Source organism: Carcharodon carcharias, unplaced genomic scaffold (genome assembly GCF_017639515.1).
Source record: "Carcharodon carcharias isolate sCarCar2 unplaced genomic scaffold, sCarCar2.pri scaffold_1014_ctg1, whole genome shotgun sequence".
NCBI classification, from domain to species: Eukaryota; Metazoa; Chordata; class Chondrichthyes; order Lamniformes; family Lamnidae; genus Carcharodon; species Carcharodon carcharias.
In genome coordinates this window covers 15,629-43,232 of record NW_024470901.1, presented here as the reverse complement: position 1 = coordinate 43,232, position 27,604 = coordinate 15,629, and the positions used below count along the sequence as shown (strand labels likewise).

The 27,604-nt window shown below is 46.6% G+C and overlaps 1 protein-coding gene across 2 annotated transcripts; it reads left to right on the top strand.

The window, feature by feature from the left end:
• ogfod2 (2-oxoglutarate and iron-dependent oxygenase domain containing 2) lies at nucleotides 1-27,525 on the top strand. Of its 2 annotated transcripts, XM_041182534.1 has the most exons (7): nucleotides 1-174; nucleotides 1,677-1,733; nucleotides 5,533-5,643; nucleotides 12,481-12,580; nucleotides 16,911-17,035; nucleotides 18,000-18,257; nucleotides 26,421-27,525. In XM_041182534.1, the coding sequence occupies exons 1-7, from the start codon at nucleotides 28-30 to the stop codon at nucleotides 26,703-26,705; spliced, it is 1,083 nt and encodes a 360-aa protein (XP_041038468.1). In that variant the 5' UTR covers nucleotides 1-27; the 3' UTR covers nucleotides 26,706-27,525. The 2 variants fall into 2 exon arrangements, with proteins under 2 accessions (XP_041038468.1, XP_041038470.1); XM_041182536.1 differs by lacking the exon at nucleotides 5,533-5,643.
• Nucleotides 27,526-27,604: the final 79 nt, after the last annotated feature.

Genomic DNA, 27,604 nt, shown 5'->3' with positions numbered 1-27,604 from the left:
GGTTCGGACGGTCGGTCGGGCGGGCGGATGGAGGGAGCGGGCGGAAGCCTGGGGCCTGGGCCTCCTGGTGTCTCCCGGGGCCGATTCTATTCCTGCCGCTGCTTCTACACCGACAACATCTTCCTGGAAGATTTCAGGCACCATGTCCGCTCGACAGAGCCGGAGCTGCGGGCGGTAAGGAACATTGATCATTATAGAGGGGGAAACCCTGGGGGTAAAGAGCAGAGGGAGGGGGGGCTAGCAGGGGGGCGATGGGCTGAATGTCCTCTGTTGGAGGGGGGGGGGGGTGGGGTGGGGTTTGTATTCAGAATGCCTGCTAGACTCTGAAGTATTGTTGAGATGTGGTCAGTGTTGTAAATAAGGATTAAAGCAGCTACCAATTTATACACAGGAAGATCCCACAAACTCCAATTTATGCACAGGAAGATCCCACAAACTCCAATTTATGCACAGGAAGATCCCACAAACTCCAATTTATGCACAGGAAGATCCCACAAACTCCAATTTATGCACAGGAAGATCCCACAAACTCCAATTTATGCACAGGAAGATCCCACAAACTCCAATTTATGCACAGGAAGATCCCACAAACTCCAATTTATGCACAGGAAGATCCCACAAACTCCAATTTATGCACAGGAAGATCCCACAAACTCCAATTTATGCACAGGAAGATCCCACAAACTCCAATTTATGCACAGGAAGATCCCACAAACTCCAATTTATACACAGGAAGATCCCACAAACTCCAATTTATGCACAGGAAGATCCCACAAACTCCAATTTATGCACAGGAAGATCCCACAAACTCCAATTTATGCACAGGAAGATCCCACAAACTCCAATTTATGCACAGGAAGATCCCACAAACTCCAATTTATGCACAGGAAGATCCCACAAACTCCAATTTATGCACAGGAAGATCCCACAAACTCCAATTTATACACAGGAAGATCCCACAAACTCCAATTTATGCACAGGAAGATCCCACAAACTCCAGTGTGATAATGAGAGGAACCTGCCGTTTCAGTGATGTTGGTTATGGGATAAATATTGGCCAGGACACCGGGAGAACTGTCCTGCTGCTCCTTCTGTTATGTTGACTCACTCTGGTACAGGGAAGGGGCTGTGGTACCTGCGGCTCCCATTTGCTTCCGTCTCTCCTGGCCTGGCATCAGTGAGAGCTGCTGGCAGTGACGGTGGGAGCTTGGCGCTCATTAACCTGGTGGGATTAGGCTCAACAGCAACAACCGGCATTTATGTAGCACCCTTAACGACCTAGTCAAAAGACCAAGATATTTCACAGCAGCATTATCAGATGAAATTTTAGGGAGGGTATTCCAGAGCTTATGGCCCAGGCACACTCATCAACAGTGGGGTGATTAAAACCAAGAATGAGCAAGAAGCCAAAACTAGAGGAGCGCAGAGATCAATATCTCGGAGGGTATTAGTGAGATAGGAAGGGCAAAACAGGTTGTGGCAACTGTATTTTTTTTTACTGTTAAGAGATGAATTTACAGTTTTTATACACCGGTCCTCAACCACTCCAATACATTTCCCCAAGGGGCACTGCTACTGTTAGGCCTTTGGTTTTTAATAATACTCTACAGCATTTTACATAATTGGATCTAACTTGGATTTATTTCACTGACTTTGTACACTTGCTCATGTTTCAGATTTTAAGAAGCAAAGGGTGCAAGACTGAAGAACAGTTCAGAAAGGTTCAAGCTAAGGTAAAACCTGACACATGAGCTGGCCCAGCCTTTGTGTGCTGTATAATATCACACTCACTGTCGCACTCAAACATTCACAGACTCTGAACTTACCTTCAAGTAGTACTGCTTCTTACCCATACTGTTTAGTGGAGGTGAAACATAGACTCCAGAGTGTGTGGCAATAACTAGTCCCCTGCTTTCTGAGATTTGGTTTACTCAAGGACTTTTGCAATGGTGCTATTACTCCCACCCTTACACCTGAACCAACTCTGGAAAAAGTACACTTTCAACATTTGCACCTATACTACCCAGTAACCAATGCAGAGACAAGAGACCGCTGCAGTCAGAGCAATAAATGATGGAGTAGCGTACACACAGTTTCATCCGCACCCCAAAGCTCCCTCATATTTAGCTAAGCAGCTGACAAAAACAGTTTGGATGTGCTTGCTACAGTGCAAACTCCAGCTGCATCAGAGTTGCTGTGACTGTTATTTTCCTTCAGTTCCCATACATGAAGATCAATTATTTACAGTTTTACACTTTAATGTTATCCATGTTTATTTTTAAATCATAATTAATTGTTATATCACAGATGTATCTTAGAGTTGCTCCTCAGTGGGAGGGACACTCAGCTCTGCATCAGAGGACCAAGGGTTCAATCCTCACTCCAGAGACACTTTAGCGCGGTACGGAAGGAGCACCACACTGTCGGAGGGTCAGTGCTGAGGGAGTGCTGCACTGTCAGAGGGTCAGGACTGAGGGAGTGCTGCACTGTCGGAGGGTCAGTGCTGAGGGAGTGCTGCACTGTCAGAGGGTCAGGACTGAGGGAGTGCTGCACTGTCGGAGGGTCAGTGCTGAGGGAGTGCTGCACTGTCAGAGGGTCAGTACTGAGGGAGTGCCGCACTGTTGGAGGGGCAGTACAGAGGGAGTGCTGCATCATTGGTGGATCAGTACTGAGGGAAATCTGTCAGGGTGTTAGCGTTGGAGGAACAGCATTGAGGGAGCACAGCACTGCACCAGATGCTGTTCAGAGATTGATTGCTGTACCCTCTCTTGTCGCTGTAATTTTCCAGAGCAGCTCTGAGAAACTTCTGGAATAGATAAGGCAGAGCCAGAAAAAGTTTGAAGAAACTCCTGAGCATCCAGCTTTTCTATGGGTTCGGACGGATGTTGAAGATCCCATGATCCTATTCAAAAAGCTGGAATATTGTGTTGTCCTGGTCAACATTCCTCACTCATCAGAACAAACCTCAGGATGGAGCTCAGAAAAAAAGATCTTCAGTCTTTTCAATACAAATAACATCCACTGAATGCAAAACAGCCAATTGAATATTGAGGCACACAGTAGGATATAAGTCAGAAGTAATGGTTGAATTATTCAGAGCTCTAGTCAGGGCCACCTTGAGCACTGTATCCATTTCTGGTCAGTCCCCACCTTGAGCACTCTGTCCAGTTCTGTCTCTCAGACAGAAGAGGGACCTTGAACCACTGGAGGCCAAGTAGAGCCTTGTGGCTGATCTTTTTAATTCTTTCATGGGATATACCCAACATCCTGGGGGTTACCATTGAACAGAAACAACTGGACTAGCCATATAAATACTGTGGCTACAAGAGTGGGTCAGAGCCTGGGAATCCTGCAGCAAATAACTCACCTCCTGAATCCTTGAAGCCTGTCCACCATGTACAAGGCACAAGTCAGGAATGTGATAGAATACTCTCCTCTTGCTTGGATGAGTGCAGCTTCAACACACTCAAGATGCTTGACACCATCCAGGACAAAGCAGCCCCGCTTGATTTGCACCCCATCCTCCACAATAAACATTCCCTCTCCACATCACTGATGCACAGTGGTAGCAGTGTGTACTATTCACAAGATGCACTGCAGGAATTCACCAAGGCTCCTTCGACAACATCTTCCAAACCTTTGACCTCTGCCATCTAGAAAGACAAGGGCAGCAGATACATGGGAACACCACCACCTGCAAGTTCCACTCCAAACCACACACCATCCTGACTTGGTAATATATCGCTGCTCCTTCAATGTCACTGGGTCAAAATCCTGGAACTCCCTCTCTAACAGCGCTATGGATGTTCCTATAACACATGGACTGCAGGGGTTTAAGAAGGCAGCTCACCACCACCTTCTCAAGGGCAACTAGGGATGGGCAATAAATGCTGGACCCAGCCAGTGACACCCACATCCCGTGAATGAATATTTTTTAAAAAGCCTTTGGCTGAAAATTGTCATCTGTGATGCTGGGTACAATGCACTTAGAAAAACACATGATTAGGACAAGTCAACATGGTTTTACTAAAGGGAAAGCCCGTTTGACAATTTTTTTTTTAGAGTTTTTTGAGGATATAACTAGTAGGGGTAGATATTAAAAATGACTCGGTGGATGTTGTATACTTGGATTTCCAAAACACATTTATTAAGGTGCTACAGAGAAGATTTATCAGCAAAATAAGGGGTTATGGAGTTGGGGTTAATATATTAGTTTGGGTAGAGGGCAGACAGGAAACAGTGCACGTCAACGTGTTGGTGCAGACTCGATGGGCCGAAGGGCCTCTTCTGCACTGTGTGATTCTGTGATCTTCAGGTTGGCAGTCTGTGATTATTGGAGTGCTGCAAGGGTCAGTGCTGGAGCCTCAGTTATTTACAATCTATATTAATGACTGAGATGAAGAGACAGGCGGTGGGGTTTTCCATACCCACCCGCTGCTGCAATCTCCCAGTCCCACCGCGAGTCAGTGGCCTTCTGGCTTGAGGGGGGGGCGTGGGGGGGGGGGTGTGGGTGTTGCTGCCTCACCCACGGCGGGTCCCACCCGCAACAGGGCTGGAAAATCCCGGCCACAGAGTAATGTATCTGTGCTTTCTGATAAGCTAGGTGGAAAGGTAAGCAGTGGGGAAGACACACAGGCTGCAGAGAGATATCAACAAGTGAAGTGAGTGGGCAACAAAACGGCAGGTGGAGTATAATGAGGAAGTGTGTAGTTTTTCACTTAGCCATAAAGTATGAAACTAGTAAATGCTGATATTCAGAGGGACTTGTATAAGGAGCACAAAGTTAACACGCAAGTACAGCAAGCAATTGGGAAGCAAATTGCAATTTGGCCTTTATTGCAAGGGGACTAGTACAGGAATAAAGAAGTCTTGCTACAATTATAGGGATTTGGTGAGACCACATCTGGAATGCTGTGTGCAGTTCTGTCATCAAATTTAAGAAAGGATATATTTGCATCGGAGGAGGGACAGCGAAGGTTCACTAAATTGGTCCCTGGGAAGAGGGGATTTTCTTATGATAGGCTGAGTAATTTAGGCCTATAAACTCTGGAGTTGAGAAGAATGAAGAATGAAAGGTGATCTCATTGAAGCATACAAGATTCTGAAGGGGCTTGATAGGGTAGATGCTAAGAGATTGTTTCCGCTGATCGCGGAATCTAAAACATGGCACAGTCTCAGGACAAAGGACCGATCATTTTAGACTGAGGTGGGTTGTGGATGTTCTATTGTTCAATACATTAAAGGCTGGGATAGACAGGTTTTTGGTGTCCCGGAATCGAGGGATATGATGATAGGGAATGAAAGTAGGGTTGAAGTCCAAGATCAGCCATGATCCTATTGAATGGTGGAGCAAGCTCGATGGGCCATATGGTCTACTGCTGCTCCTATTTCTTGTGTATTGTGGGATCTTGCTGTGTGATCGTGGCAGCTGTATTACAACATCGCATTGTGTCAAGTCCATCAATATGACTGAGCAAAACATATTAATATTTGATAACCATCAAGTCTCACTGAGCTACCCTGTCCCCTCAGATCGATGAGGAAGTTCAGAGAAGAAAGTCGCTCAGTCAGCGTAGTTTGGAGAGGACGGGCATTATTTCAACCTGTTACAGACCACTGAATCCTGGGCTGTATGTTTTACAGGTAGGAACCTGTCTTTGTTGATCCACTGTACGACTTCACCTACATTAAGAGGTTTAATGCAGGGCACGTGCCATGGAATATAGAAAACAGCCAAGGTTATCTGACCAGGAATTTAAGCAGCGCAGATGCTGTGGATGGATTTTGTTCAGGTCGTGCTTTTCTCACATTGTTTTGTTTTTCTTTATTCTGTGTGATCCAAAAATGGAACTCTGGAATTTATTTTTCTGTCACCTGCTCCTCATCTTTCCAAAGCAGAACTGAGTGGTGCCGCTCTGGGTCCCCAAGACTTGGCATTGCAGCTAGTGGATATTATTTGACAGACACTTAGGCTGATGTTAGAGATAAAGGATAGCATAGGGAAAAATAGACAGGCAAGCAGTTTAATAAAAAAAACCAAGAAATGCTGGAAATACTCAGCAGGTCTGGCAGCATCTGTGGAGAGAGGAAAACAGTGTTAATGTTTCGGGTCAATGACCTTTCATCAGTAACCTTACTGAAGCTCAGGAGAGGTCAGTCTGAGATAATACACAGTACTACTACACTAACTGGAAGTCAATCTTCCTCCATTTGCACACACTGTCAGCACGGCTTCTTTAATTGGCTTCTTGTTTCTGTTGGATTCTTTTACTGGAAGTGTATACAGGATTTTCTATTTAGAACATGTCAGCTTATAATGTTTCACCTTTGTTCTCTGTCATTTCAAATTTCGGTGGCAGGGGGTGGGCACAAACAAGCTGTTGCTGATACCCCATTGGGGCTGGCCTCGAGTCTGGCTGCAGGGCCAAAGGGTTAACCTGTTTCCTTCTTTGTAAAACTACTTCACAACTGAAGACACTAAAAGCATCCCAATAATAGCAGAAAAATCAGGGCTAAAAGAAGGGGGAACTTAAAACGGTCACGATTACTAGAGAAAAAGTACTAGGCAAACTAATGGAACTAAAGCCTGAAATAGACCGGATGGCCTGCATCCTAGAGTCTTAAAGGAAGTGACTGCAGGGATAGTGGATGCATTGGTTGTAATCTTCCAAAATTCTAGGTTCTAGAAACCAGCAGATTGGAAAACTGCAGATGTAACACCGCTATTCAATGTAGCACCACTATTCAATGTAACACCTCTATTCAATGTAACACCTCTATTCAATGTAACACCTCTATTCAATGTAACACCTCTATTCAATGTAACACCACTATTCAACGTAACACCACTATTCAACGTAACACCACTATTCAATGTAACACCTCTATTCAATGTAACACCGCTATTCAATGTAACACCTCTATTCAATGTAACACCACTATTCAATGTAACACCTCTATTCAATGTAACACCTCTATTCAATGTAACACCACTATTCAATGTAACACCTCTATTCAATGTAACACCTCTATTCAATGTAACACCTCTATTCAATGTAACACCACTATTCAATGTAACACCACTATTCAATGTAACACCACTATTCAATGTAACACCACTATTCAATGTAACACCACTATTCAATATAACACCTCTATTCAATGTAACACCACTATTCAATGTAACACCTCTATACAATGTAACACCACTATTCAATGTAACACCTCTGTTCAATGTAACACCTCTATTCAATGTAACACCACTATTCAATGTAACACCGCTATACAATGTAACACCTCTATACAATGTAACACCACTATTCAATGTAACACCTCTGTTCAATGTAACACCTCTGTTCAATGTAACACCTCTGTTCAATGTAACACCTCTGTTCAATGTAACACCTCTGTTCAATGTAACACCACTATTCAGTGTAACACCACTATTCAATGTAACACCTCTGTTCAATGTAACACCTCTGTTCAATGTAACACCTCTGTTCAATGTAACACCACTATTCAGTGTAACACCACTATTCAGTGTAACACCACTATTCAATGTAACACCTCTATTCAATGTAACACCTCTATTCAATGTAACACACTGTTCAAGAAAGGAAGGAGACAGAAAGCAGTAAACTATAGGCCAATTAGCCTAAGTCTATCATTGAGGAGATGCTAGTATCCATTGTTAAGGAGATTGCAGGAGGACATTTAGAAAATCATAATAAAATCAAGCAGAGCCAACATGGTTTTAAGAAAGGCAAAACAAGATTTGACAACTTCACTAGAGTTCGTTGAGGATGCAACAAGAAGGGTGGATATAGGGGAACCAGTATTTGGATTTCCCAAAAGGCATTTGATAAGGTGCCACATAAAAGGTTACTGCACAGGATAAGAGCTCCTGGTGTTGGGGTTAATACATTAGCATTGATAGAGGATTGGTTAAAGAACAGGTAACAGTTGGGATAAATGGGTAATTTTCAGGTTGGCAAACCGTAACTAGTGGAGTGCCACAGTGATCAGTGCTGGGGCCTCAACTGTTTACAATCTATATTAATGACTTGGATGAAGGATGAAGGCATGTATTGTAGCCAAGTTTGCTGACAATCCAAATATAGATGGGAAAGCAAGTTGTGAGGAGGATACAAAGAGTCTGCAAAGGGATATAGATAGGTTAAGTGAGTGGACAGAAATTTGGCAGATGCAGTATAATGTAGAAAATGTCTGCTTCTATAGAAAGAATAGAAAAACCAAATATTATTTAAATGGAGAGCTACTGCAGAATACTGTGGTAGAGAATTCTGGGTGTCCTTACACATGAAACACAAAAAGTTAGCATGCAAGTGTAGCGAGTAATTAGGAAGGCAAATGGAATGTTGGCCTTTATTGTACAGGGGATGGAATATATAAAGGCAGGAGGTTTTGCTACAACTGTACAGAGCATTGGTGAGGCCACATCTAGAGTACTGTGTACAGCTTTGCCCTCCTCACTTAAGGAAGTATGTACTGTGTTACGGACAGTAGAGGGTTTCATTTAGAAAAGGCCTGATTTTTCCGCTCACAACCCTGTCCGTAAACAGAAAGGTGTTTTGATTTTTGATTTCCCACTTTATAAGAGGCGGCATATTTTCCCCAACCCTTCAGTTTTGGAGTGACCCAATCCTCTATTAATAACCCCACAGAAAACTCAGTATAAGGTGAAATAAGAGGGGTAGTTTATTTTACATACACACAAAAACCCGGGAAGAGGGTTTGGCAACGTCCACCCCTTTTTTGTATTCATACAGTGAGGGAAGAAAGGGGTTCAGGGCAAAAGACCACAATAAAAATAAGAATTATGGATTCATGTGAGTCCAGAAGCAAAGTCTAAGAAGGAATTCTTTCGCAGAGGTCAGCTGGCTGAAGATCGGCGGTGTAAGACTCGCTTTTCTGGTGATGATGATGTCCCAAGATGAAGTAGGCATGCTGAAATAGAATCAATTCTGTAGGCGATAGTACAAAATCTTTCCAGCAGAGTCAGGTTAGATGGGGGCAAGTTGTCCAACCTGGCCAGAGCTTGCTTCTGTGTGGCCTGCCAGTCGGATGTTAACCAGCAGACTGAAGCTAAAAACCAAAAGCTGTATAATTAAAGCAACTCAAACAGCTCTAGCCTTGTTCATGTGACAGGGTGGTTTTGGATTGAGCTATTTAGCTAACGAGGCCCTTTGTTAAAACCTATTGTGTTTTCAGCAGTTAACTGTAGAACGATTAGCACAACGTTGGAGATGAGGAGTCACAAATAGCTTTGCCTTTGTCTATCGCTGGCTGATGCAGATGTCTCGTCTCCTATCCTTTGTGTTGGTTTGGCTGGAATGTTTGTACACTACAAGGACTGTTACGTTCCAGGGGTTTGAGGTGTTAGTCTTTGTCCATTTTTAAACTGCTCAGAAACTCCCAGAACTACCATCATGTGGTCAGTGGTGGCCATTTTCGCAGTCCAGCCATTTGTCCATTCTGAAAAAACAGAGTTTAAACAAGAGAATATGGAAGCGAAACCCATTTCTTTTAGATTTTTTTTTTCTGTGTCTTCTCGGCGGGACACTTGTACTGGAGGCTGTTCAAAAAAGGTTGATTCATGGGATGAAGGGGTGGTTTTATAAGGAAAAGTTGAGCAGATTGGGTCTATTCTCATTGGAGTTCTGAAAAATGAGAGGTGATTTTATTGAAAAATATGATTCTGACACAGTAGATGGTGAGAAGATGTTTCTTCTTCTGGGGGAGTTTAGAAATACGGGGCACAGTTTCAAAATAAGGGGTCTCTCATTTAAGGTGGAGATGAGGAGGAATATCTGTTCCCTGAGGCTTGTTAATCTTTGGAATGCTCTTCCCCAAAGAGCAGTGGAGCCTGGGTCAGTGATTATCTTCAAGGCTGAGTTAGACACATTTTTGATCTACCTAATACTGCAAAGACTATGGGTCCTGACAATACTCTGGCAATAGTATTGAAGACTTGTGCTCCAGAACTTGCCAAACTGTTCCAGTACAGCAACAACACTGGCATCTACCCAACAGTGTGGAAAATTGTCCTGTCCACAAAAAGCAGGTCAAATCCAAACTAAGCAATTACTGCCCCTTCAGTCTACTCTTGAACATCAGTAAAGTTATGGAAGGGGTCATCAACAGTGCTATCAAGCAGCACTTGCTTAGCAATAACCTGCTCACTGACGCTCAGTTTGGGTTGCGCCTGGATCTCTGAGCTCTTGACCTCATTGCAGCCTTGGTTGAAACATAGACAAAAGAGCTGAACTTCAGAGGTGAAGCAAGAATGACTAGCCTTGACATCAAAGCAGCATTTGACCGAGTATGGCATCAAGGAGCCCTAGCAAAACGAGTCAATGGGAATCAGGAGGAAAACTCTCCGCTGGGTGGAGTTACATCTGGCACAAAGGAAGACGGTTGTGGTTGTCTCAATCACCTCAGCTCCAGGACATCACTGCAGGAGTTCCTCAGGGTAGTGCCTTGGCCTAACCCTCTTCAGCTGCTTCATCAATGACCTTCCTCTCATCTTAAGGTCAGAAGTGGGGGTGTTCGCTGATGATTGCACAATGTTCAGCACCATTCCTGACAACTCATTCTGAAGCAGCCCATGTCCAAATGCAGCAAGACCTTAACAATATCCAGGCTTGGGCTGACAAGTGGCAATATCATTCGTACCAAACAAGTGATAGGCAATGACCATCTTCAACAAGAGAGAAACTAACCATCGCCCCTTGACATTCAATGGCATTACTATCACTGAATTCCCCCACTATCAACATCCTGGGGGTTACCATTGACCAGAAACTGAATTGGCTAGCCATATAAATACTGTGGCTACAAAAACATATCAGAGGCTAGGAATCCTGTGGCGAGTAACCCACCTTCTGACTCCCATAAGCCTGTCCACCACCTAAAAGGCACAAGTCAGGAGTGTGCTAGAATACTGTCCACAAGCCTGGATGAGTGCAGCTCCAACAACACTCAAGAAGCTTGACATCGTCCCGAACAAAGCAGCCCACTTGATTGGCACCACATCCACAAACATTCTCTCCTTCCACCACTGATGCACAGTAACAGCAGTGTGTACCATCTACAGTTTGCATTGTAGGAAGGCTCCTTAGACAGCACCTTCCAAACTCACGACTTCTACCACCTAGAAGGACAAGGGCAGCAGATAGACAGGAACACCACCACCTGGAATTTCCCCTCCAAGTCACTCACCATCCTGACTTGGAAATATATCACCATTCCTTCACTGTCGCTGGGTCAAAATCCTGGAACTCCCTCCCTAACAGCGCTGTGGGTGTACCTACACCACATGGACTGCAGCGGTTCAAGAAGGCAGCTCACCACCACCTTCTCAAGGGCTGTTGGAGGTGGGCAATAAATGCTGGCCCAGCTAGTGACGCCCACATCCAATGAATGAGTAAAACAAAAAACCGGGGAAGCAAGAGTTATGAGGGGCAGACAGGACAGTGGAGATAAGGCCAAGGCCAGATCAGCCATGACCTTATTGACTGGCAGAACAGAGTTGAGGGGCTGAATGGCCTACTACTATTTCTTACGATTTTATGGTGCAGCAGCTACTGAACTCTACATCGTATTTAGGAATTGTCTAAGGTTAACTTCAGTTTCCTAACCCTTTAGCAGAAGAACCAAGAGCTGGATGTCGGTCATGAGAAGAAACCTTGCTGACCCACAGACTGATGTGTAAACCTGTCAGTTTCACCAGTTGGCAGCATTTACATTTTTGAAAACTCTTGCTAGATTTATTTTACTTTTTTTAAAATAGGGAAGCACCTTAACTAGGGGCTGGTTAAGTGTCTCCTGTGGCTCAGTTGGGTAACACTCTGGCCCTTGAGTCAGAGGCTGTGTGTTCAAGCCCCACTCCAGGTACACAAAATCCAGGCTCTCACTTCCCATGCAGTACTGAGGAAGTGTTGCACTGTCAGAGATGCTGTTTTTCAGATGAGTGTTACACTGAGACCCCGTCTAACCTCTCTGGTGGATATAGAAGATCCCACGGTCACTATTTTGAAGAAGATCATGAGAGTTCTCTCCAGTGTCCTGGTAAATATTTATCACTCAATTGACATTTAATCAACAATTATCTGCTTGTTATCATGTTGCTGTTTGTGGGAGTTTGCTGTGCGCAATTGTGTTTCCTAAGTTACAAAGTACTCAGTTCAAAAAGTACTTCAAAAGCTGTGAAGTGCTTTGGATTGTCCTGAGGTGGTGAAAGGCACCATTTAAGTGCAAGTCTGTCTTTCTTAGCAGCGTTGCGGTGGTAGAGTTGATGCACTGTTATCTGTCAGTAACCACATGGCCCTGCTGTTATATCAGTGAATATTTGGTGTTCATGGGGACCAGATTCATACTGTGTTCAGTCTTGTATTAAAGAAGTTGATATGTTTATTCGTTGTGCAGTGTGAAAAACAATGCTGTGCAATGCTTTTCCAGGAATCCTTCCTTGCTCCAGAATTCTGTGATATAGTCGCCTACTGCAGAAATGAGGATGCAGATTTTGAAGGACTGCTGGACCGTGTTCATTCGTTACCAGGTATGTGTTTAAAACTTTTGTTCAAGAGCAAGAAATAAGGATAGTGTTTTGTACAAATAGGCTGATATTCATTAGACAGGAATGTTAAATATTTCTGTACAAATTCACTATAGCTTGAGGAAAATTTGGATCAAGTTGTAACAATACAGGAAGAGGAAGATGTAAAATGAAGCAATCAGTCCCATGAGAGCAGTATGCCTGGTCTGGTGGTGTAATCTTGTGCTGTGAACTTTAGTGTATTTATACTGTATGGTTGTGCTAACAGAGTGACTGTGTTGTGAGTGTGTGGAAGTGTTAACTGTTTTACTCTGCATGGGTAGACGCTGCCTGATCTGAGTAATTCCTGCATTTTCTGTTTTTAGTCCAGCCTAGACCAGTTGGGCTGATTGGCCTGTTTCTGTGCTGTCAGCTGGTGGTAACTTCCAGCCAGAACCGTGGAGTTCCTTGGATTCTTTTAAGAAACAGTTAGGAAAAAGTGAGTGGTCAGAGCAAAGATGCTTTGAAATCTAAACCTAGGGAATGAGAACACAAGGAGAAAGAAGTCATTTTCAGCTGTACAAAACCCTGGTTAAACTACACCTGGAGAACAGTTCTGGGCACCACACCTTAGTACTTAGAAGGTTTAAGGAGTGATTTGATCTGATTTAAAAACATATTATGGGGAACTGATAGGGTAGATAAACATTTTCTGCTAGTCGGGGAGTCTAGGACTTGGGGGCATTGTCAAAACAACTGAAACCAGACCCTTCAGAAGTGAAATTAGGAAAGATTTCTTCAACAAAGGTGCTAGAAATTTGGAACCATCTTCTGCAAATGGCAATTGATGCTAGATCAATTGTTAATTTTAAAAAGGAGGTTGACATATTTTTGCTGGCGAAACATATGGAGATATACTGGGCAAAGGCAGGAAATTGGAGTTAGGTTACAGATCATCCAGCATCTCAGTGAGTGGTGGAAAAGCCTCAGGCCTAATGCCCTCCTCCTGTTCCAATGTTCCGATGTTTCCTACGTGTTCCTGAGAATGTCGGAGTTAAACTCAGTGCGAATAAATTGTTCCTGTGAACTGGAACTGGATTCTGAGGCCAGTTTAAAACAAAAAGTTGCAATCCTCCATTATTCTTCTTCCAACTCGACAAGGTTCTGCGCTTCTTCAGAATCAATGGAAGGTTTTGTGAAGCAGTCACAGGCCTAATGATAAAATTCCTGGTACTGAGGGCAGCCTGGACTGAAGATGGAGTCTGGAAAACCAAGGATTCTTGAGTGATGCTCAGATCAATTCCTGGCAGCATTATACCCAGAGCATCTCACCTTGTGGGTGGGGGAGGGGGCAGAGAACCTATCAATACAGAGACTAATTATTGCAGGAGCTACATTCCTCCCCTCCCCTTGCAGAACCGTAGCCCCTCTTTCTCAGAAAGGCTTCTGGGGTTGGGAGGGGGGAAATTAAAAATCTTAAAATGGAGATTGATAGTTATTTTTGTTAGTCATGGATGTTAAGGGTTCCGGAAGCAAGGTGGGTAAGTAGAGTTAAAGTACAGATCAGCCATGATCTAATTGAATGACTGAAAAGGCTTGTGGGGCTGAACAGCATCCTCCTTTTCTTAATTTTCTGTGTTGTTGTTGTTCCTTTTCAGTTGTGAACAGATTAAGTCACTTAATGGCCAGAATTTTTAGCTTATCGGGGGAGCGTGCACCAGACCCAAGTGAACGTAAAATGACATTGGGCGAGTGTCCCAAAGTCATCGTGTGGGCCTGGGATTCACAAAGCACCCACTGACAATTAACAGGCCTATTAAGACCATTAACAATCTAATTGAATTAAATATTTTGCTGCTGGTCCAACCTTACAGTTGGGAGGCAGGCAAAAAGGCCAAGTGGCCTTTGCATATTTTGTGAAACCTCATCCACAGGCGGGATGAGGTTTCAATCATTTTTATAAAAAAAAAGTAAAAAGTTTTCATACTAATTTCTAACACGTCCTTGCTAATGTGACAGAGACACATGAGGGGACCTGTTTTTTAACATCTTCAAATGCTTTATTTTTACTTATTGATATCTTCAGCCCTGTGCCTCAGGGAGCTTTTCCTGTGTGCTCATGCACCAAGTTCCCCACCCATCCCCACCCCACACAGGCAGCACTGAACCCCGCTCATCATCCCCCCACCCCACACAGGCAGCACTGAACCCCGCTCATCATCCCCCACCACCCCACACAGGCAGCACTGAACCCCGCTCATCATCCCCCACCACCCCACACAGGCAGCACTGAACCCCGCTCATCATCCCCCCGCCCCACACAGGCAGCACTGAACCCTGCTCATCATCCCCCCACCCCACACAGGCAGCACTGAACCCCGCTCATCATCCCCCCGCCCCACACAGGCAGCGCTGAACCCCGCTCATCATCCCCCACCCCACACAGGCAGCACTGAACCCCGCTCATCATCCCCCACCACCCCACACAGGCAGCACTGAACCCCGCTCATCATCCCCCCAACCCACACAGGCAGCACTGAACCCCGCTCATCATCCCCCCGCCCCACACAGGCAGCACTGAACCCCGCTCATCATCCCCCCACCCCACACAGGCAGCACTGAACCCCGCTCATCATCCCCCCGCCCCACACAGGCAGCACTGAACCCCGCTCATCATCCCCCCGCCCCACACAGGCAGCACTGAACCCCGCTCATCATCCCCCCGCCCCACACAGGCAGCGCTGAACCCCGCTCATCATCCCCCCGCCCCACACAGGCAGCGCTGAACCCCGCTCATCATCCCCCACCCCACACAGGCAGCGCTGAACCCCACTCATTGTCCCCCCCACCCCACACAGGCAGCACTGAACCCCGCTCATCATCCCCCCGCCACACACAGGCAGCACTGAACCCCGCTCATCATCCCCCCGCCCCACCCCACACAGGCAGCACTGAACCCCGCTCATCATCCCCCCGCCCCACCCCACACAGGCAGCGCTGAGCCCCGCTCATCATCCCCCCCACCCCACACAGGCAGCGCTGAACCCCGCTCATCATCCCCCCCACCCCCACCCCACACAGGCAGCACTGAACCCCGCTCATCATCCCCCCGCCCCACACAGGCAGCGCTGAACCCCACTCATTGTCCCCCCCACCCCACACAGGCAGCACTGAACCCCGCTCATCATCCCCCCGCCCCACACAGGCAGCACTGAACCCCGCTCATCATCCCCCCGCCCCACCCCACACAGGCAGCGCTGAACCCCGCTCATCATCCCCCACCCCACACAGGCAGCACTGAACCCCGCTCATCATCCCCCCGCCCCACACAGGCAGCACTGAACCCCGCTCATCATCCCCCCGCCCCACCCCACACAGGCAGCGTTGAACCCCACTCATTGTCCCCCCCACCCCACACAGGCAGCGCTGAACCCCACTCATTGTCCCCCCCACCCCACACAGGCAGCACTGAACCCCGCTCATCATCCCCCCGCCCCACACAGGCAGCACTGAACCCCGCTCATCATCCCCCACCCCACACAGGCAGCACTGAACCCCGCTCATCATCCCCCCGCCCCACCCCACCCCACACAGGCAGCGCTGAACCCCGCTCATCATCCCCCCGCCCCACCCCACACAGGCAGCGCTGAGCCCCGCTCATTGTCCCCCCCACCCCACACAGGCAGCACTGAACCCCGCTCATCATCCCCCCGCCCCACACAGGCAGCACTGAACCCCGCTCATCATCCCCCACCCCACACAGGCAGCACTGAACCCCGCTCATCATCCCCCCGCCCCACCCCACCCCACACAGGCAGCGCTGAACCCCGCTCATCATCCCCCCGCCCCACCCCACACAGGCAGCGCTGAACCCCACTCATTGTCCCCCCCACCCCACACAGGCAGCACTGAACCCCGCTCATCATCCCCCCGCCCCACACAGGCAGCGCTGAACCCCGCTCATCATCCCCCACCCCACACAGGCAGCACTGAACCCCGCTCATCATCCCCCACCCCACACAGGCAGCACTGAACCCCGCTCATCATCGCCCCGCCCCACCCCCACCCCACACAGGCAGCACTGAGCCCCGCTCATTGTCCCCCACCACCCCACACAGGCAGCACTGAACCCCGCTCATCATCCCCCCCACCCCACACAGGCAGCGCTGAGCCCCGCTCATCATCCCCCCCACCCCACACAGGCAGCGCTGAGCCCTGCTCATTGTCCCCCCCACCCCACACAGGCAGCGCTGAGCCTGTCTGACAAGGTAAAAGCTCTGGCCGATTTATATAAAATGTTTAGAAAGGCCGTCAGTTTATTGACTGTGTTCCTTGCTTCTCTCTCTCCTTGTAGCTGAGAGAGTTTATTCAATTCCAGTGTTCACTGAGGAATTCTGCAGCCAGTTGATTGGAGAACTTGAGAATTTTGAACAGTCCAACATGCCAAAGGGCCGACCCAACACTATGAATAACTATGGGGTAAGATATGAAGACACACTTGGCCGGTCAGCTACAGTAATTGGCACCATTATTCACCAGTCACACTCTTCCATTACATCACAGGCAAGAAAACCAGCTCTTTGATTGCCAGCTTCCTAGCTGGGAGTCTGTGAACTGTTCTATACTTGAATGGACACTCTCCAGCCACGTTCATTTCAGCCAGTGAAACTAGTGAAAGTCATGTGAGGCAGAGAGAGACAGGGAGAGAGAGCAAAAGAGAGATGGGGAGAACGAAAGAGAGACGGGGAGAGAGCAAGAGAGAAAGCGAGAGAGATGAGGTGAGAGCCGGGGTTGCGGGGGAGAATAGCAAGAGGCACACAGAGATGGAGAGGGAGGAAGAGAGGCAGACAGTCAGAGAGAAAGAGAGGGACATGCAGACCAGAGAGGAGAGAGAAAGAGAGAGAGAGACAGAGAAGAATATAAAATATAAACAGAAATTGTATGACTTTAAAATGGGGACGGATTTCAAAACACATCCACGAGGCAAAATGCTCAGTTCCAATAATTGCAAACTGTTAAATTACTGGTGAGGTAACAGGCTTGAATCACTGACTTCATTATTGCTCGGCCTCTAATTGCTCGGCACCTACAGGTAAGATTGATGTAGAATTTACAGAATCTGTTCTGTGCTGGTGTTTATGCTCCACATGGAGCTTCTTCCCACTTTATCTCATTCCACCCTAACGATTCATTTTGATTCTTCAAGTGTAATGGGGTTAGAGATGGGCCTTGGGGTGACTCACACAAAATGTGGGGCTTGAATGAATTTGCACCAGTTAAAACACAACGGGATCGATATTGGGGGGAAATATTGTCATGGTTATTTTCAGTTCTTCTGCTTTGGAGGAATTGGTTTTTAACTTGGTGATCAATTTCTGCTTATTGTACGAATACATAAAGACTGTGAATGGCACAGATTAAACATTTCCATCATCTGATCAAGGTGCTTTTAAATGAACTTGGATTTGATGGAACTTTTATTACTTCGCTGCGTGAGGATTATCTTCAGCCAATCACATCACTTCTTTACCCAGATTGTGGAGGTTGGAAGATGGACAGTCACAAAGCGTTTATAGTGAAATATGCTGTAAATCAAGACCGGGAATTAAGTTTCCATTACGACAACGCTGAAGTCACTCTTAATGTGTCACTCGGGAAAGATTTTAGTGAAGGAAACCTCTACTTTGGAGACATGAGACAGGTACTGTAGAAAATTTGTTCAGTTTTCATAGTAGTTTCATTAACTCCCTCACGCTTCCTGCTGGTCCCTCAGTTTCCTTCCTCCTTGACCAGTGACCTTTAGCCAGTAAGTGTGACATCTCTGGCCATTCAAGTCTCAGCTGTGGTTCATTGGATAGCTCTCACGCCTCCTAATTGGAATGTTGTAGGTTCAAGACCCACTTCAGGGACTTGACCAGACTGACATTCCCAGCACTGTGCTGAGGGTCAGTACTGATGGAGTGCCGCACTGTCAGAGGATCAGTACTGAAGGAGTGCTGCACTGTCGGAGGGTCAGTATTGAGGAGTTCTGAACTGTCGGAGGGTCAGTATTGAGGAGTTCTGCACTGTCGGAGGGTCAGTATTGAGGAGTTCTGCACTGTCGGAGGGTCAGTATTGAGGAGTTCTGCCCTGTCGGGGGGTCAGTATTGAGGAGTTCTGCCCTGTCGGGGGGTCAGTATTGAGGAGTTCTGCACTGTCGGAGGGTCAGTATTGAGGAGTTCTGCACTGTCGGAGGGTCAGTATTGAGGAGTTCTGCCCTGTCGGGGGGTCAGTATTGAGGAGTTCTGCCCTGTCGGGGGGTCAGTATTGAGGAGTTCTGCACTGTCGGGGGGTTAGTATTGAGGAGTTCTGCACTGTCGGAGGGTCAGTACTGAGGGAGTGCTGCACTGTCGGAGGGTCAGTATTGAGGAGTTTTGCACTGTCGGAGGGTCAGTATTGAGGAGTTTTGCACTGTCAGAGGGTCAGTATTGAGGAGTTTTGCACTGTCGGAGGGTCAGTATTGAGGAGTTTTGCACTGTCGGAGGGTCAGTATTGAGGAGTTTTGCACTGTCGGAGGGTCAGTATTGAGGAGTTTTGCACTGTCGGAGGGTCAGTATTGAGGAGTTTTGCACTGTCGGAGGGTCAGTATTGAGGAGTTTTGCACTGTCGGAGGGTCAGTATTGAGGAGTTTTGCACTGTCGGAGGGTCAGTATTGAGGAGTTTTGCACTGTCGGAGGGTCAGTATTGAGGAGTTTTGCACTGTCGGAGGGTTAGTATTGAGTTTTGCACTGTCGGAGGGTCAGTATTGAGTTTTGCACTGTCGGAGGGTCAGTATTGAGGAGTTTTGCACTGTCGGAGGGTCAGTATTGAGGAGTTTTGCACTGTCGGAGGGTCAGTATTGAGGAGTTTTGCACTGTCGGAGGGTCAGTATTGAGGAGTTTTGCACTGTCGGAGGGTCAGTATTGAGGAGTTTTGCACTGTCGGAGGGTCAGTATTGAGGAGTTTTGCACTGTCGGAGGGTCAGTATTGAGGAGTTTTGCACTGTCGGAGGGTCAGTATTGAGGAGTTTTGCACTGTCGGAGGGTCAGTATTGAGGAGTTTTGCACTGTCGGAGGGTCAGTATTGAGGAGTTTTGCACTGTCGGAGGGTCAGTATTGAGGAGTTTTGCACTGTCGGAGGGTCAGTATTGAGGAGTTTTGCACTGTCGGAGGGTCAGTATTGAGGAGTTTTGCACTGTCGGAGGGTCAGTATTGAGGAGTTTTGCACTGTCGGAGGGTCAGTATTGAGGAGTTTTGCACTGTCGGAGGGTCAGTATTGAGGAGTTTTGCACTGTCGGAGGGTCAGTATTGAGGAGTTTTGCACTGTCGGAGGGTCAGTATTGAGGAGTTTTGCACTGTCGGAGGGTCAGTATTGAGGAGTTTTGCACTGTCGGAGGGTCAGTATTGAGGAGTTTTGCACTGTCGGAGGGTCAGTATTGAGGAGTTTTGCACTGTCGGAGGGTCAGTATTGAGGAGTTTTGCACTGTCGGAGGGTCAGTATTGAGGAGTTTTGCACTGTCGGAGGGTCAGTATTGAGGAGTTTTGCACTGTCGGAGGGTCAGTATTGAGGAGTTTTGCACTGTCGGAGGGTCAGTATTGAGGAGTTTTGCACTGTCGGAGGGTCAGTATTGAGGAGTTTTGCACTGTCGGAGGGTCAGTATTGAGGAGTTTTGCACTGTCGGAGGGTCAGTATTGAGGAGTTTTGCACTGTCGGAGGGTCAGTATTGAGGAGTTTTGCACTGTCGGAGGGTCAGTATTGAGGAGTTTTGCACTGTCGGAGGGTCAGTATTGAGGAGTTTTGCACTGTCGGAGGGTCAGTATTGAGGAGTTTTGCACTGTCGGAGGGTCAGTATTGAGGAGTTCTGCACTGTCGGAGGGTAAGTATTGAGGAGTTCTGCACTGTCGGAGGGTCAGTATTGAGGAGTTCTGCACTGTCGGATGGTCAGTATTGAGGAGTTCTGCACTGTCGGAGGGTCAGTATTGAGGAGTTCTGCGCTGTCGGAGGGTCAGTATTGAGGAGTTCTGCGCTGTCGGAGGGTCAGTATTGAGGAGTTCTGCGCTGTCGGAGGGTCAGTATTGAGGAGTTCTGCGCTGTCGGAGGGTCAGTATTGAGGAGTTCTGCGCTGTCGGAGGGTCAGTATTGAGGAGTTCTGCGCTGTCGGAGGGTCAGTATTGAGGAGTTCTGCGCTGTCGGAGGGTCAGTATTGAGGAGTTCTGCGCTGTCGGAGGGTCAGTATTGAGGAGTTCTGCGCTGTCGGAGGGTCAGTATTGAGGAGTTCTGCGCTGTCGGAGGGTCAGTATTGAGGAGTTCTGCGCTGTCGGAGGGTCAGTATTGAGGAGTTCTGCGCTGTCGGAGGGTCAGTATTGAGGAGTTCTGCACTGTCGGAGGGTCAGTATTGAGGAGTTCTGCGCTGTCGGAGGGTCAGTATTGAGGAGTTCTGCGCTGTCGGAGGGTCAGTATTGAGGAGTTCTGCGCTGTCGGAGGGTCAGTATTGAGGAGTTCTGCACTGTCGGAGGGTCAGTATTGAGGAGTTCTGCACTGTCGGAGGGTCAGTATTGAGGAGTTCTGCACTGTCGGAGGGTCAGTATTGAGGAGTTCTGCACTGTCGGAGGGTCAGTATTGAGGAGTTCTGCACTGTCGGAGGGTCAGTATTGAGGAGTTCTGCACTGTCGGAGGGTCAGTATTGAGGAGTTCTGCACTGTCGGAGGGTCAGTATTGAGGAGTTCTGCACTGTCGGAGGGTCAGTATTGAGGAGTTCTGCACTGTCGGAGGGTCAGTATTGAGGAGTTCTGCACTGTCGGAGGGTCAGTATTGAGGAGTTCTGCACTGTCGGAGGGTCAGTATTGAGGAGTTCTGCACTGTCGGAGGGTCAGTATTGAGGAGTTCTGCACTGTCGGAGGGTCAGTATTGAGGAGTTCTGCACTGTCGGAGGGTCAGTATTGAGGAGTTCTGCACTGTCGGAGGGTCAGTATTGAGGAGTTCTGCACTGTCGGAGGGTCAGTATTGAGGAGTTCTGCACTGTCGGAGGGTCAGTATTGAGGAGTTCTGCACTGTCGGAGGGTCAGTATTGAGGAGTTCTGCACTGTCGGAGGGTCAGTACTGAGGAGTTCTGCACTGTCGGAGGGTCAGTACTGAGGAGTTCTGCACTGTCGGAGGGTCAGTACTGAGGGAGTGCTGCTCTGTCGGAGGGTCATTACTGAGGGATTGCTGCACTGTCGGAGGATCAGTACTGAGGGAGTGCTGCACTGTTGGATGGCCAGTATTGAGGGAGTGCTGCACTGTCAGAGGGTCAATATTGAGAGGGTGCTGCACTGTCAGAGGTTATGTACTGAGAGAGTGCTGCACTGTCAGAGGGTTAGTACTGAGGGACGCTGCACTGTTGGGGTGGCAGTACTGAGGGAGAGCTGAGCTATGGGAGAGCCAGTACTAGGTAAATGTTAAAGGGGTTGTTACGGTCAGGGTCAGTAGTGAACTGAAACCCTTGTAGCCTTTCCCTTCTTGTTTGTATTAAGTGTGGCTTTTGGAGAGGGTGAATGTGTTTCGTAGTCCCCCAGAGTGTGCGGTCAATTTAAATAACAGCAGCAAGCTTTCGGGGTTTAAGTAAAGAGAGTTATTTATTCAGACATTCATCCCAAAAGTCTAAACACTACAATCACTCAGTATATCAGTATACACTTACACACCACACACACACTCTCTTGAGAAAAAATATAGTTAGAGAGAATAGTTACTTTTACAATTTGTGAACAAAGGAATAGTTCATAGTTCACATGCCTGATCCATTGTAGAAGAACAGTCATCGCAGGCCTGATAAAGCAAGGAGTCTTCTTCACTCTTGAGCTGTAGTTTAGATGAGTTCAAATAGCTGGAGTCGGATATCAGGATTATTGCAAGATGCCCTTGAAGAGATGAATGTTTGCAGTTCAGGAAGCTAGGCATTTGTGGTTTTCATATCAAGAGGTCCAATTTCTTTACAAGTGGACTTGGATTTAGGAATTAGGCTGAAAGGCTTTTTAGATTTTACAGCCTCTTGTTCTTAAAATTCAATGCTGACACTGGCTTTTCTGCAGCTGTGATGGCTTTTGGTATTCTCTGCAGGCTGCACAGGTCTCTCTGGGCCTTCAGATGAAAACTCATTATCTCCAGCTGGTTTTGGTTACATGACATATTGGTTTTGTCCACCCAGAATGGCTGAGCTAAAAGCCATTGCTATACAATGGAGATAACGGATGAGTTCTTCACACTTACTCAGGATGAGTTGGTTTCTGCCCAGCTCATTGTTATGGTTCCAACTCAGAGACATGGAATCTGGACTTGTGTTTTGGGCAAATCCCTAAACAATAGCAAGTGTAAATTCTGCATATAGTATCAGTCCGGGTGTATCCATTCCACCCCATCCAGGGTGATTCTTTTAGGAACTTTCTGGAAGCTGCAGGTCGTCGGTGTTGAAGATGCAAAGGTCACCTGACCCTAGGCAGCCATCTTAGCCACCTTGTGAATATCCATTAAAAAAAAAGTTCCAGAAGCTTCCATATGAACACAGCCCGTGTGTGAAGTTATGAATAGGACATGCTTTCACTGGGCACGACAGAGAGACCTGGGGGTGTACGTACAGAAATCTTTGAAGGTGGAAGAATAAGTTGAGAAGGGTTTTGAAAAAAGAAAACACGTGGAACCCTTGGCTTTTATGACGAGAGCATCAAACGCCCTTTATAAAACACTGATTAGGCCTCACCTTGAATATTGTGTTCAGTTCTGGGCATCACACTTTAGGAAGAATGTCATGACATGGGAGGGGGTGGAGAAGAGATTTACCAGAATGGCATCAATATGAAATACTTCAGTTATGTGGAGAGAATAGAGAAACTGGAGCAGAGCAGGTGAAGGGGAGATTTAATGAAGGTATTCAAAATCATGAAGGGTTTTGATAAACTGAATAAAGAGGAACGAGTAGCAGAAGGGACTATAACCAGAGGAGACAGGTTTAAGGTGATTAGCAAAAGAAAGGCAGCATAGGGAAACGTTCTTTTACACAGTGGGATACATTGTCCAAAAGGGTAATGGAAGCAAATTGAATTTCAAAAGGGAATTGGATAAGTACTAGAAGGGAAAAAATTACAGGGATCTTGCTGTGTGCAAATTAGTTGCTGCATTTCGTACATTATAACAGTGACTACACTAAAACATTAGTTGTAAAGTGCCTTGGCATAATGAAAGATGCTATATAAATGCAGATTCTTTCTTTTCTCTTTCGATATATCAGCCCGAACACTGGTACATTTTTAATCTGGCCCCACACCTGAAAATGCAGCAGGAGCATTGCATGCCTATCAGCAAAAAAAAAAACCATTTATTTGGCACAAATAACCACCATCTGTTCAGTTACCAGTGAAGAATCCAGCTGACTCACTGTGACCGAATCAACTCCCTCCCTAACAGCACTGTGGATGTACCTACACCACAGGGACTGCAGCAGTTCAAGAAGGCAGCTTACCACCACCTTCTCAAGGACAACTAATGGCAGACAACAAATACTGGCCTAGCCAGCAACACCCACATCCCATGAATAATTTTTTTTAAAAGTTCCAGGCACTAAACAGGTGACTTAAAGAGCCAGTCAGGAACAAAGAACAACCTCTCGTTCCTCAATAACAACATCAAATCGCCCTATTTTCCATTCATGAATTAGTAGATGCGACAAAACCATTTCTCCGTCTCCAATCATGGTTCTGGTCCTTTTTGAGTTATTGATTACATAAGTTTAAAAAGTTACATTTAGGAGCATTGTAAACACATGAAGAGAATTCTCAGGACTCAAACTTTACCATAAATGTATGTGTTTCACTTCCAAAGTCCCTGCATTCAGGCTATCTGAGCTACCTCCAGAGTCCTGGAATGTTACCAGGTATCAGCTGCGCGTTGCAGTTTCTCTGTTACTATTTCCCACGCTGTAAACACATCGATATATACCAGACTGGGTAAGAATGACAGGTTTCCTTCAATAAACAACATCAAACCGAAAAGGAAGAGTTGCATTTCTATAGCGCAATTCATGACCTCAGGATGTCTCGAAGCGATTTACAGTGAATTAAACACTTTTTGAAGTATTGTCGCTGTACAACAGTGTAGGGAATGTAGCTGCAAGTTTGTGCACAGCAAACTCCCGACAACAGCAACGACTAGATGATGTTTTAGTGAAGATGTTTGAGGGATAAATATTGGCCAGGATTCTGGAGTGAACACCCTCTGTTCTTAAAATAGTGACCATGGAATCTTTCAAATTTAACTGAGAGGGCAGGCAGAGCTTCGGTTTGTCTCAATGGAAAGATGGCATCTCCAACAGTGCAGCAGTCCCTCAGGACTAGGAGTCCTGGCCTAGATTACATGCTCAAATCTCATGACTGAGTCAGCGAATTAGTGAACCAAAAGCAAAATATTGAAGTTGCTGGAAATTTGAAATAAAGATATAAGATATCAGAAATACTCAGTAGGTCTGGCAGCATCTGAGCAGAGAGAAACAGATTTAGCGTTTCAGGTCAGTGAGACCCTCCATCAGAATTAGTGGGTTTTTCTGGCAATCTGACAGCTTCATGGCTGCTTTTATTGAGACCGGCTTTTTATTTCCAGATCTTGCTAATCCAATTCAAGTTCTCAACTGGCCTAAAATCAATGGGATTTTAAATCACATTCTCTGGATTATTGGTCTAGTTACATAATCACCCCACCATCAACATCCTGAGGACTACCATTGACCAGAAATCTAACTAAACCAGCCATATAAGTACTGTGCTGACAAGGACAGGTTTGAGGCCGGAAATGCTTCAGTGAGCAGCTCACCTCCTGTCTCACCAAAACCTGTCCACCATCTACTAGGCCCAAGGCAGGAATGTTGGGCCTATACTCATTGGAGTTCAGAAGAATGAGAAGCGATCTTATTGAAATATTTAAGATTCTGAGGGGTATTTGCAGGGTGGATGCTGAGACGCTGTTTCCCCTTGTGGGGGCATTTAGAATTAGGGGGCACAGTTAAAAAATAAAGGATTCCCATTTAAGATGAGAGATTTCTTACCGAGATTCGTTAGTGTTTGGATTTCTCTTCCCCAGGGAGCAGTGGAGGCTGGGACATGGAATGCAAGGCTGCGTTGGACAAATTTTTGATCCACTGGGGAGACAAGGGTATGGGGACAGGCAGGAGTGTGGAGTTAAGGTCACGATCAGTTGAGCCATGCATGATCTTATTGAATGATGGAGCATAGCCTACTCTTGTTCTTATTTCTTATGTGCTTATGTGATGGAATACGCTCCTTTGCCTGGATGAGTGCAGCTCCAACAACACTCAAGAAGCTTGACACCATCCAGGACAAAGCAGCCCGCTTGATTGGCACCCCATCCACAAACATTCACTCCCTCCACCACTGACGCACAGCAGCAGCAGTGTGTACCATCTACAAGATGCATTGCAGCAACTTAGGAAGGCTCCTTAGATAGCACCTTCCAAACCCAGGACCACTCCCATCAAGGGCAGCAGACACATGGGAACACCACCACCTGGAAGCTCCCCTCCAAGTCCCTCACCATCCTGACTTGGAAATATATCGGCCGTTCCTTCACTGTCGCTGGGTCATAATCCTGGAACTCCCTCCCTAACAGCACGGTGGGTGTACCTACACCACATGGACTGCAGTGGTTCAAGAAGGCAGCTCACCACCATCTTCTCAAGGGCAACTAGGGATGGGCAATAAATGCTGGCCCTAGCCAATGAAGCCCACATCCCAAGAACAAATTAAAAAAACTCTGCTGGTGTATAAACATTAATTTGTTGTTTGTCTGCACCTTGTGGTCTCAGGTTCCAATAAGTGAGAGCGAGTGTGTAGAGATTGAGCACAGAATGAGTCACGGATTGCTCCATCGAGGCCAACATTGCCATGGAGCCCTACCTATCTCCTCAGGAGAACGCTGGAATCTCATCATATGGATGCGATCGTCTCCAGTTCGTAATGTGCTCTGCCCAATGTGTGACAGGAAGCCAGAATTGGTGGAAGCAGTGGGATTCGGAGATGGTTTCACCTCTGAGCTATCAGAGGTCCAGCAACAGCAGCAGGAGGCAGTGGGTGCCTGCACTTTAAATTAGTGAATTCTAAGCCGTGTTAGGTTTGTTCCTGCCCTGTTCAGGAAGGAGGTCCTGCACCCAGATACACATCCATTAACCTGGCTGATTCACAACCATTGGCAGAAGAAGTGCCTTTTTAATTGAAGAATTATAGAAAACATTCATGCCATTTCTTAATTTCAAGCATCATTTTCTCTCAATTATCTAGTAACGTACGTGTTTGGGGTTTAAGAGTCTCTCTCTGTCTCTTAGATGTTTTAAGCCTTGCATGCTGCATTAAGGGAACTCGAAGGTGCTGTCCCTCTCCCACCAACCCTCTTTTCGTCCAGATTTGGTGGATAAAGTCACGTCTGATTTAGCATCGCTCCTGCAGTCTGAAGGGACAGTCTGCACCTGGCACCTCTTTGCTGGATAGTGGTTGCATCGTGGATTGAAAGTGTTTTTCCAGTCTGGAATTGCTCTGTTAGTGCTCAAACACTATTTAAATCAAGTGTGAAGTGTAGGGTATGTGGACTGGAATTAAATACAATCTGTTCTTGGTACAGGTTAGCCCCAGTCAAAGACACATCATTGTGAGCTGGATCCGTTGAGGTCATTTTGTGTTGCCGCTATGATTTTGTTACTCTGTAATTGTCTTGTCAAATGTCCAGCAAATTGTCATCTTGAACAAATGTTAAAACATTTTGGAATAAATTTGAATTATCTAATGCTCAATGAAGGATGTTAGTGTTGAAAATCAGGATACTTCAAAATGTCGTTCACTGTGAGTCTGGGACAAGAGTGCAAGTTGTGAACTGGACTTCAACAAATCTGATGTAAAAAATAAAGGATTTTGCAGAAACCCGATTGGTCTGGCCTTCATGGATTTGTGGTGCCACAAGGAGCGTTAACTAAAGCCTTACCACTGTTGCCAACATCCC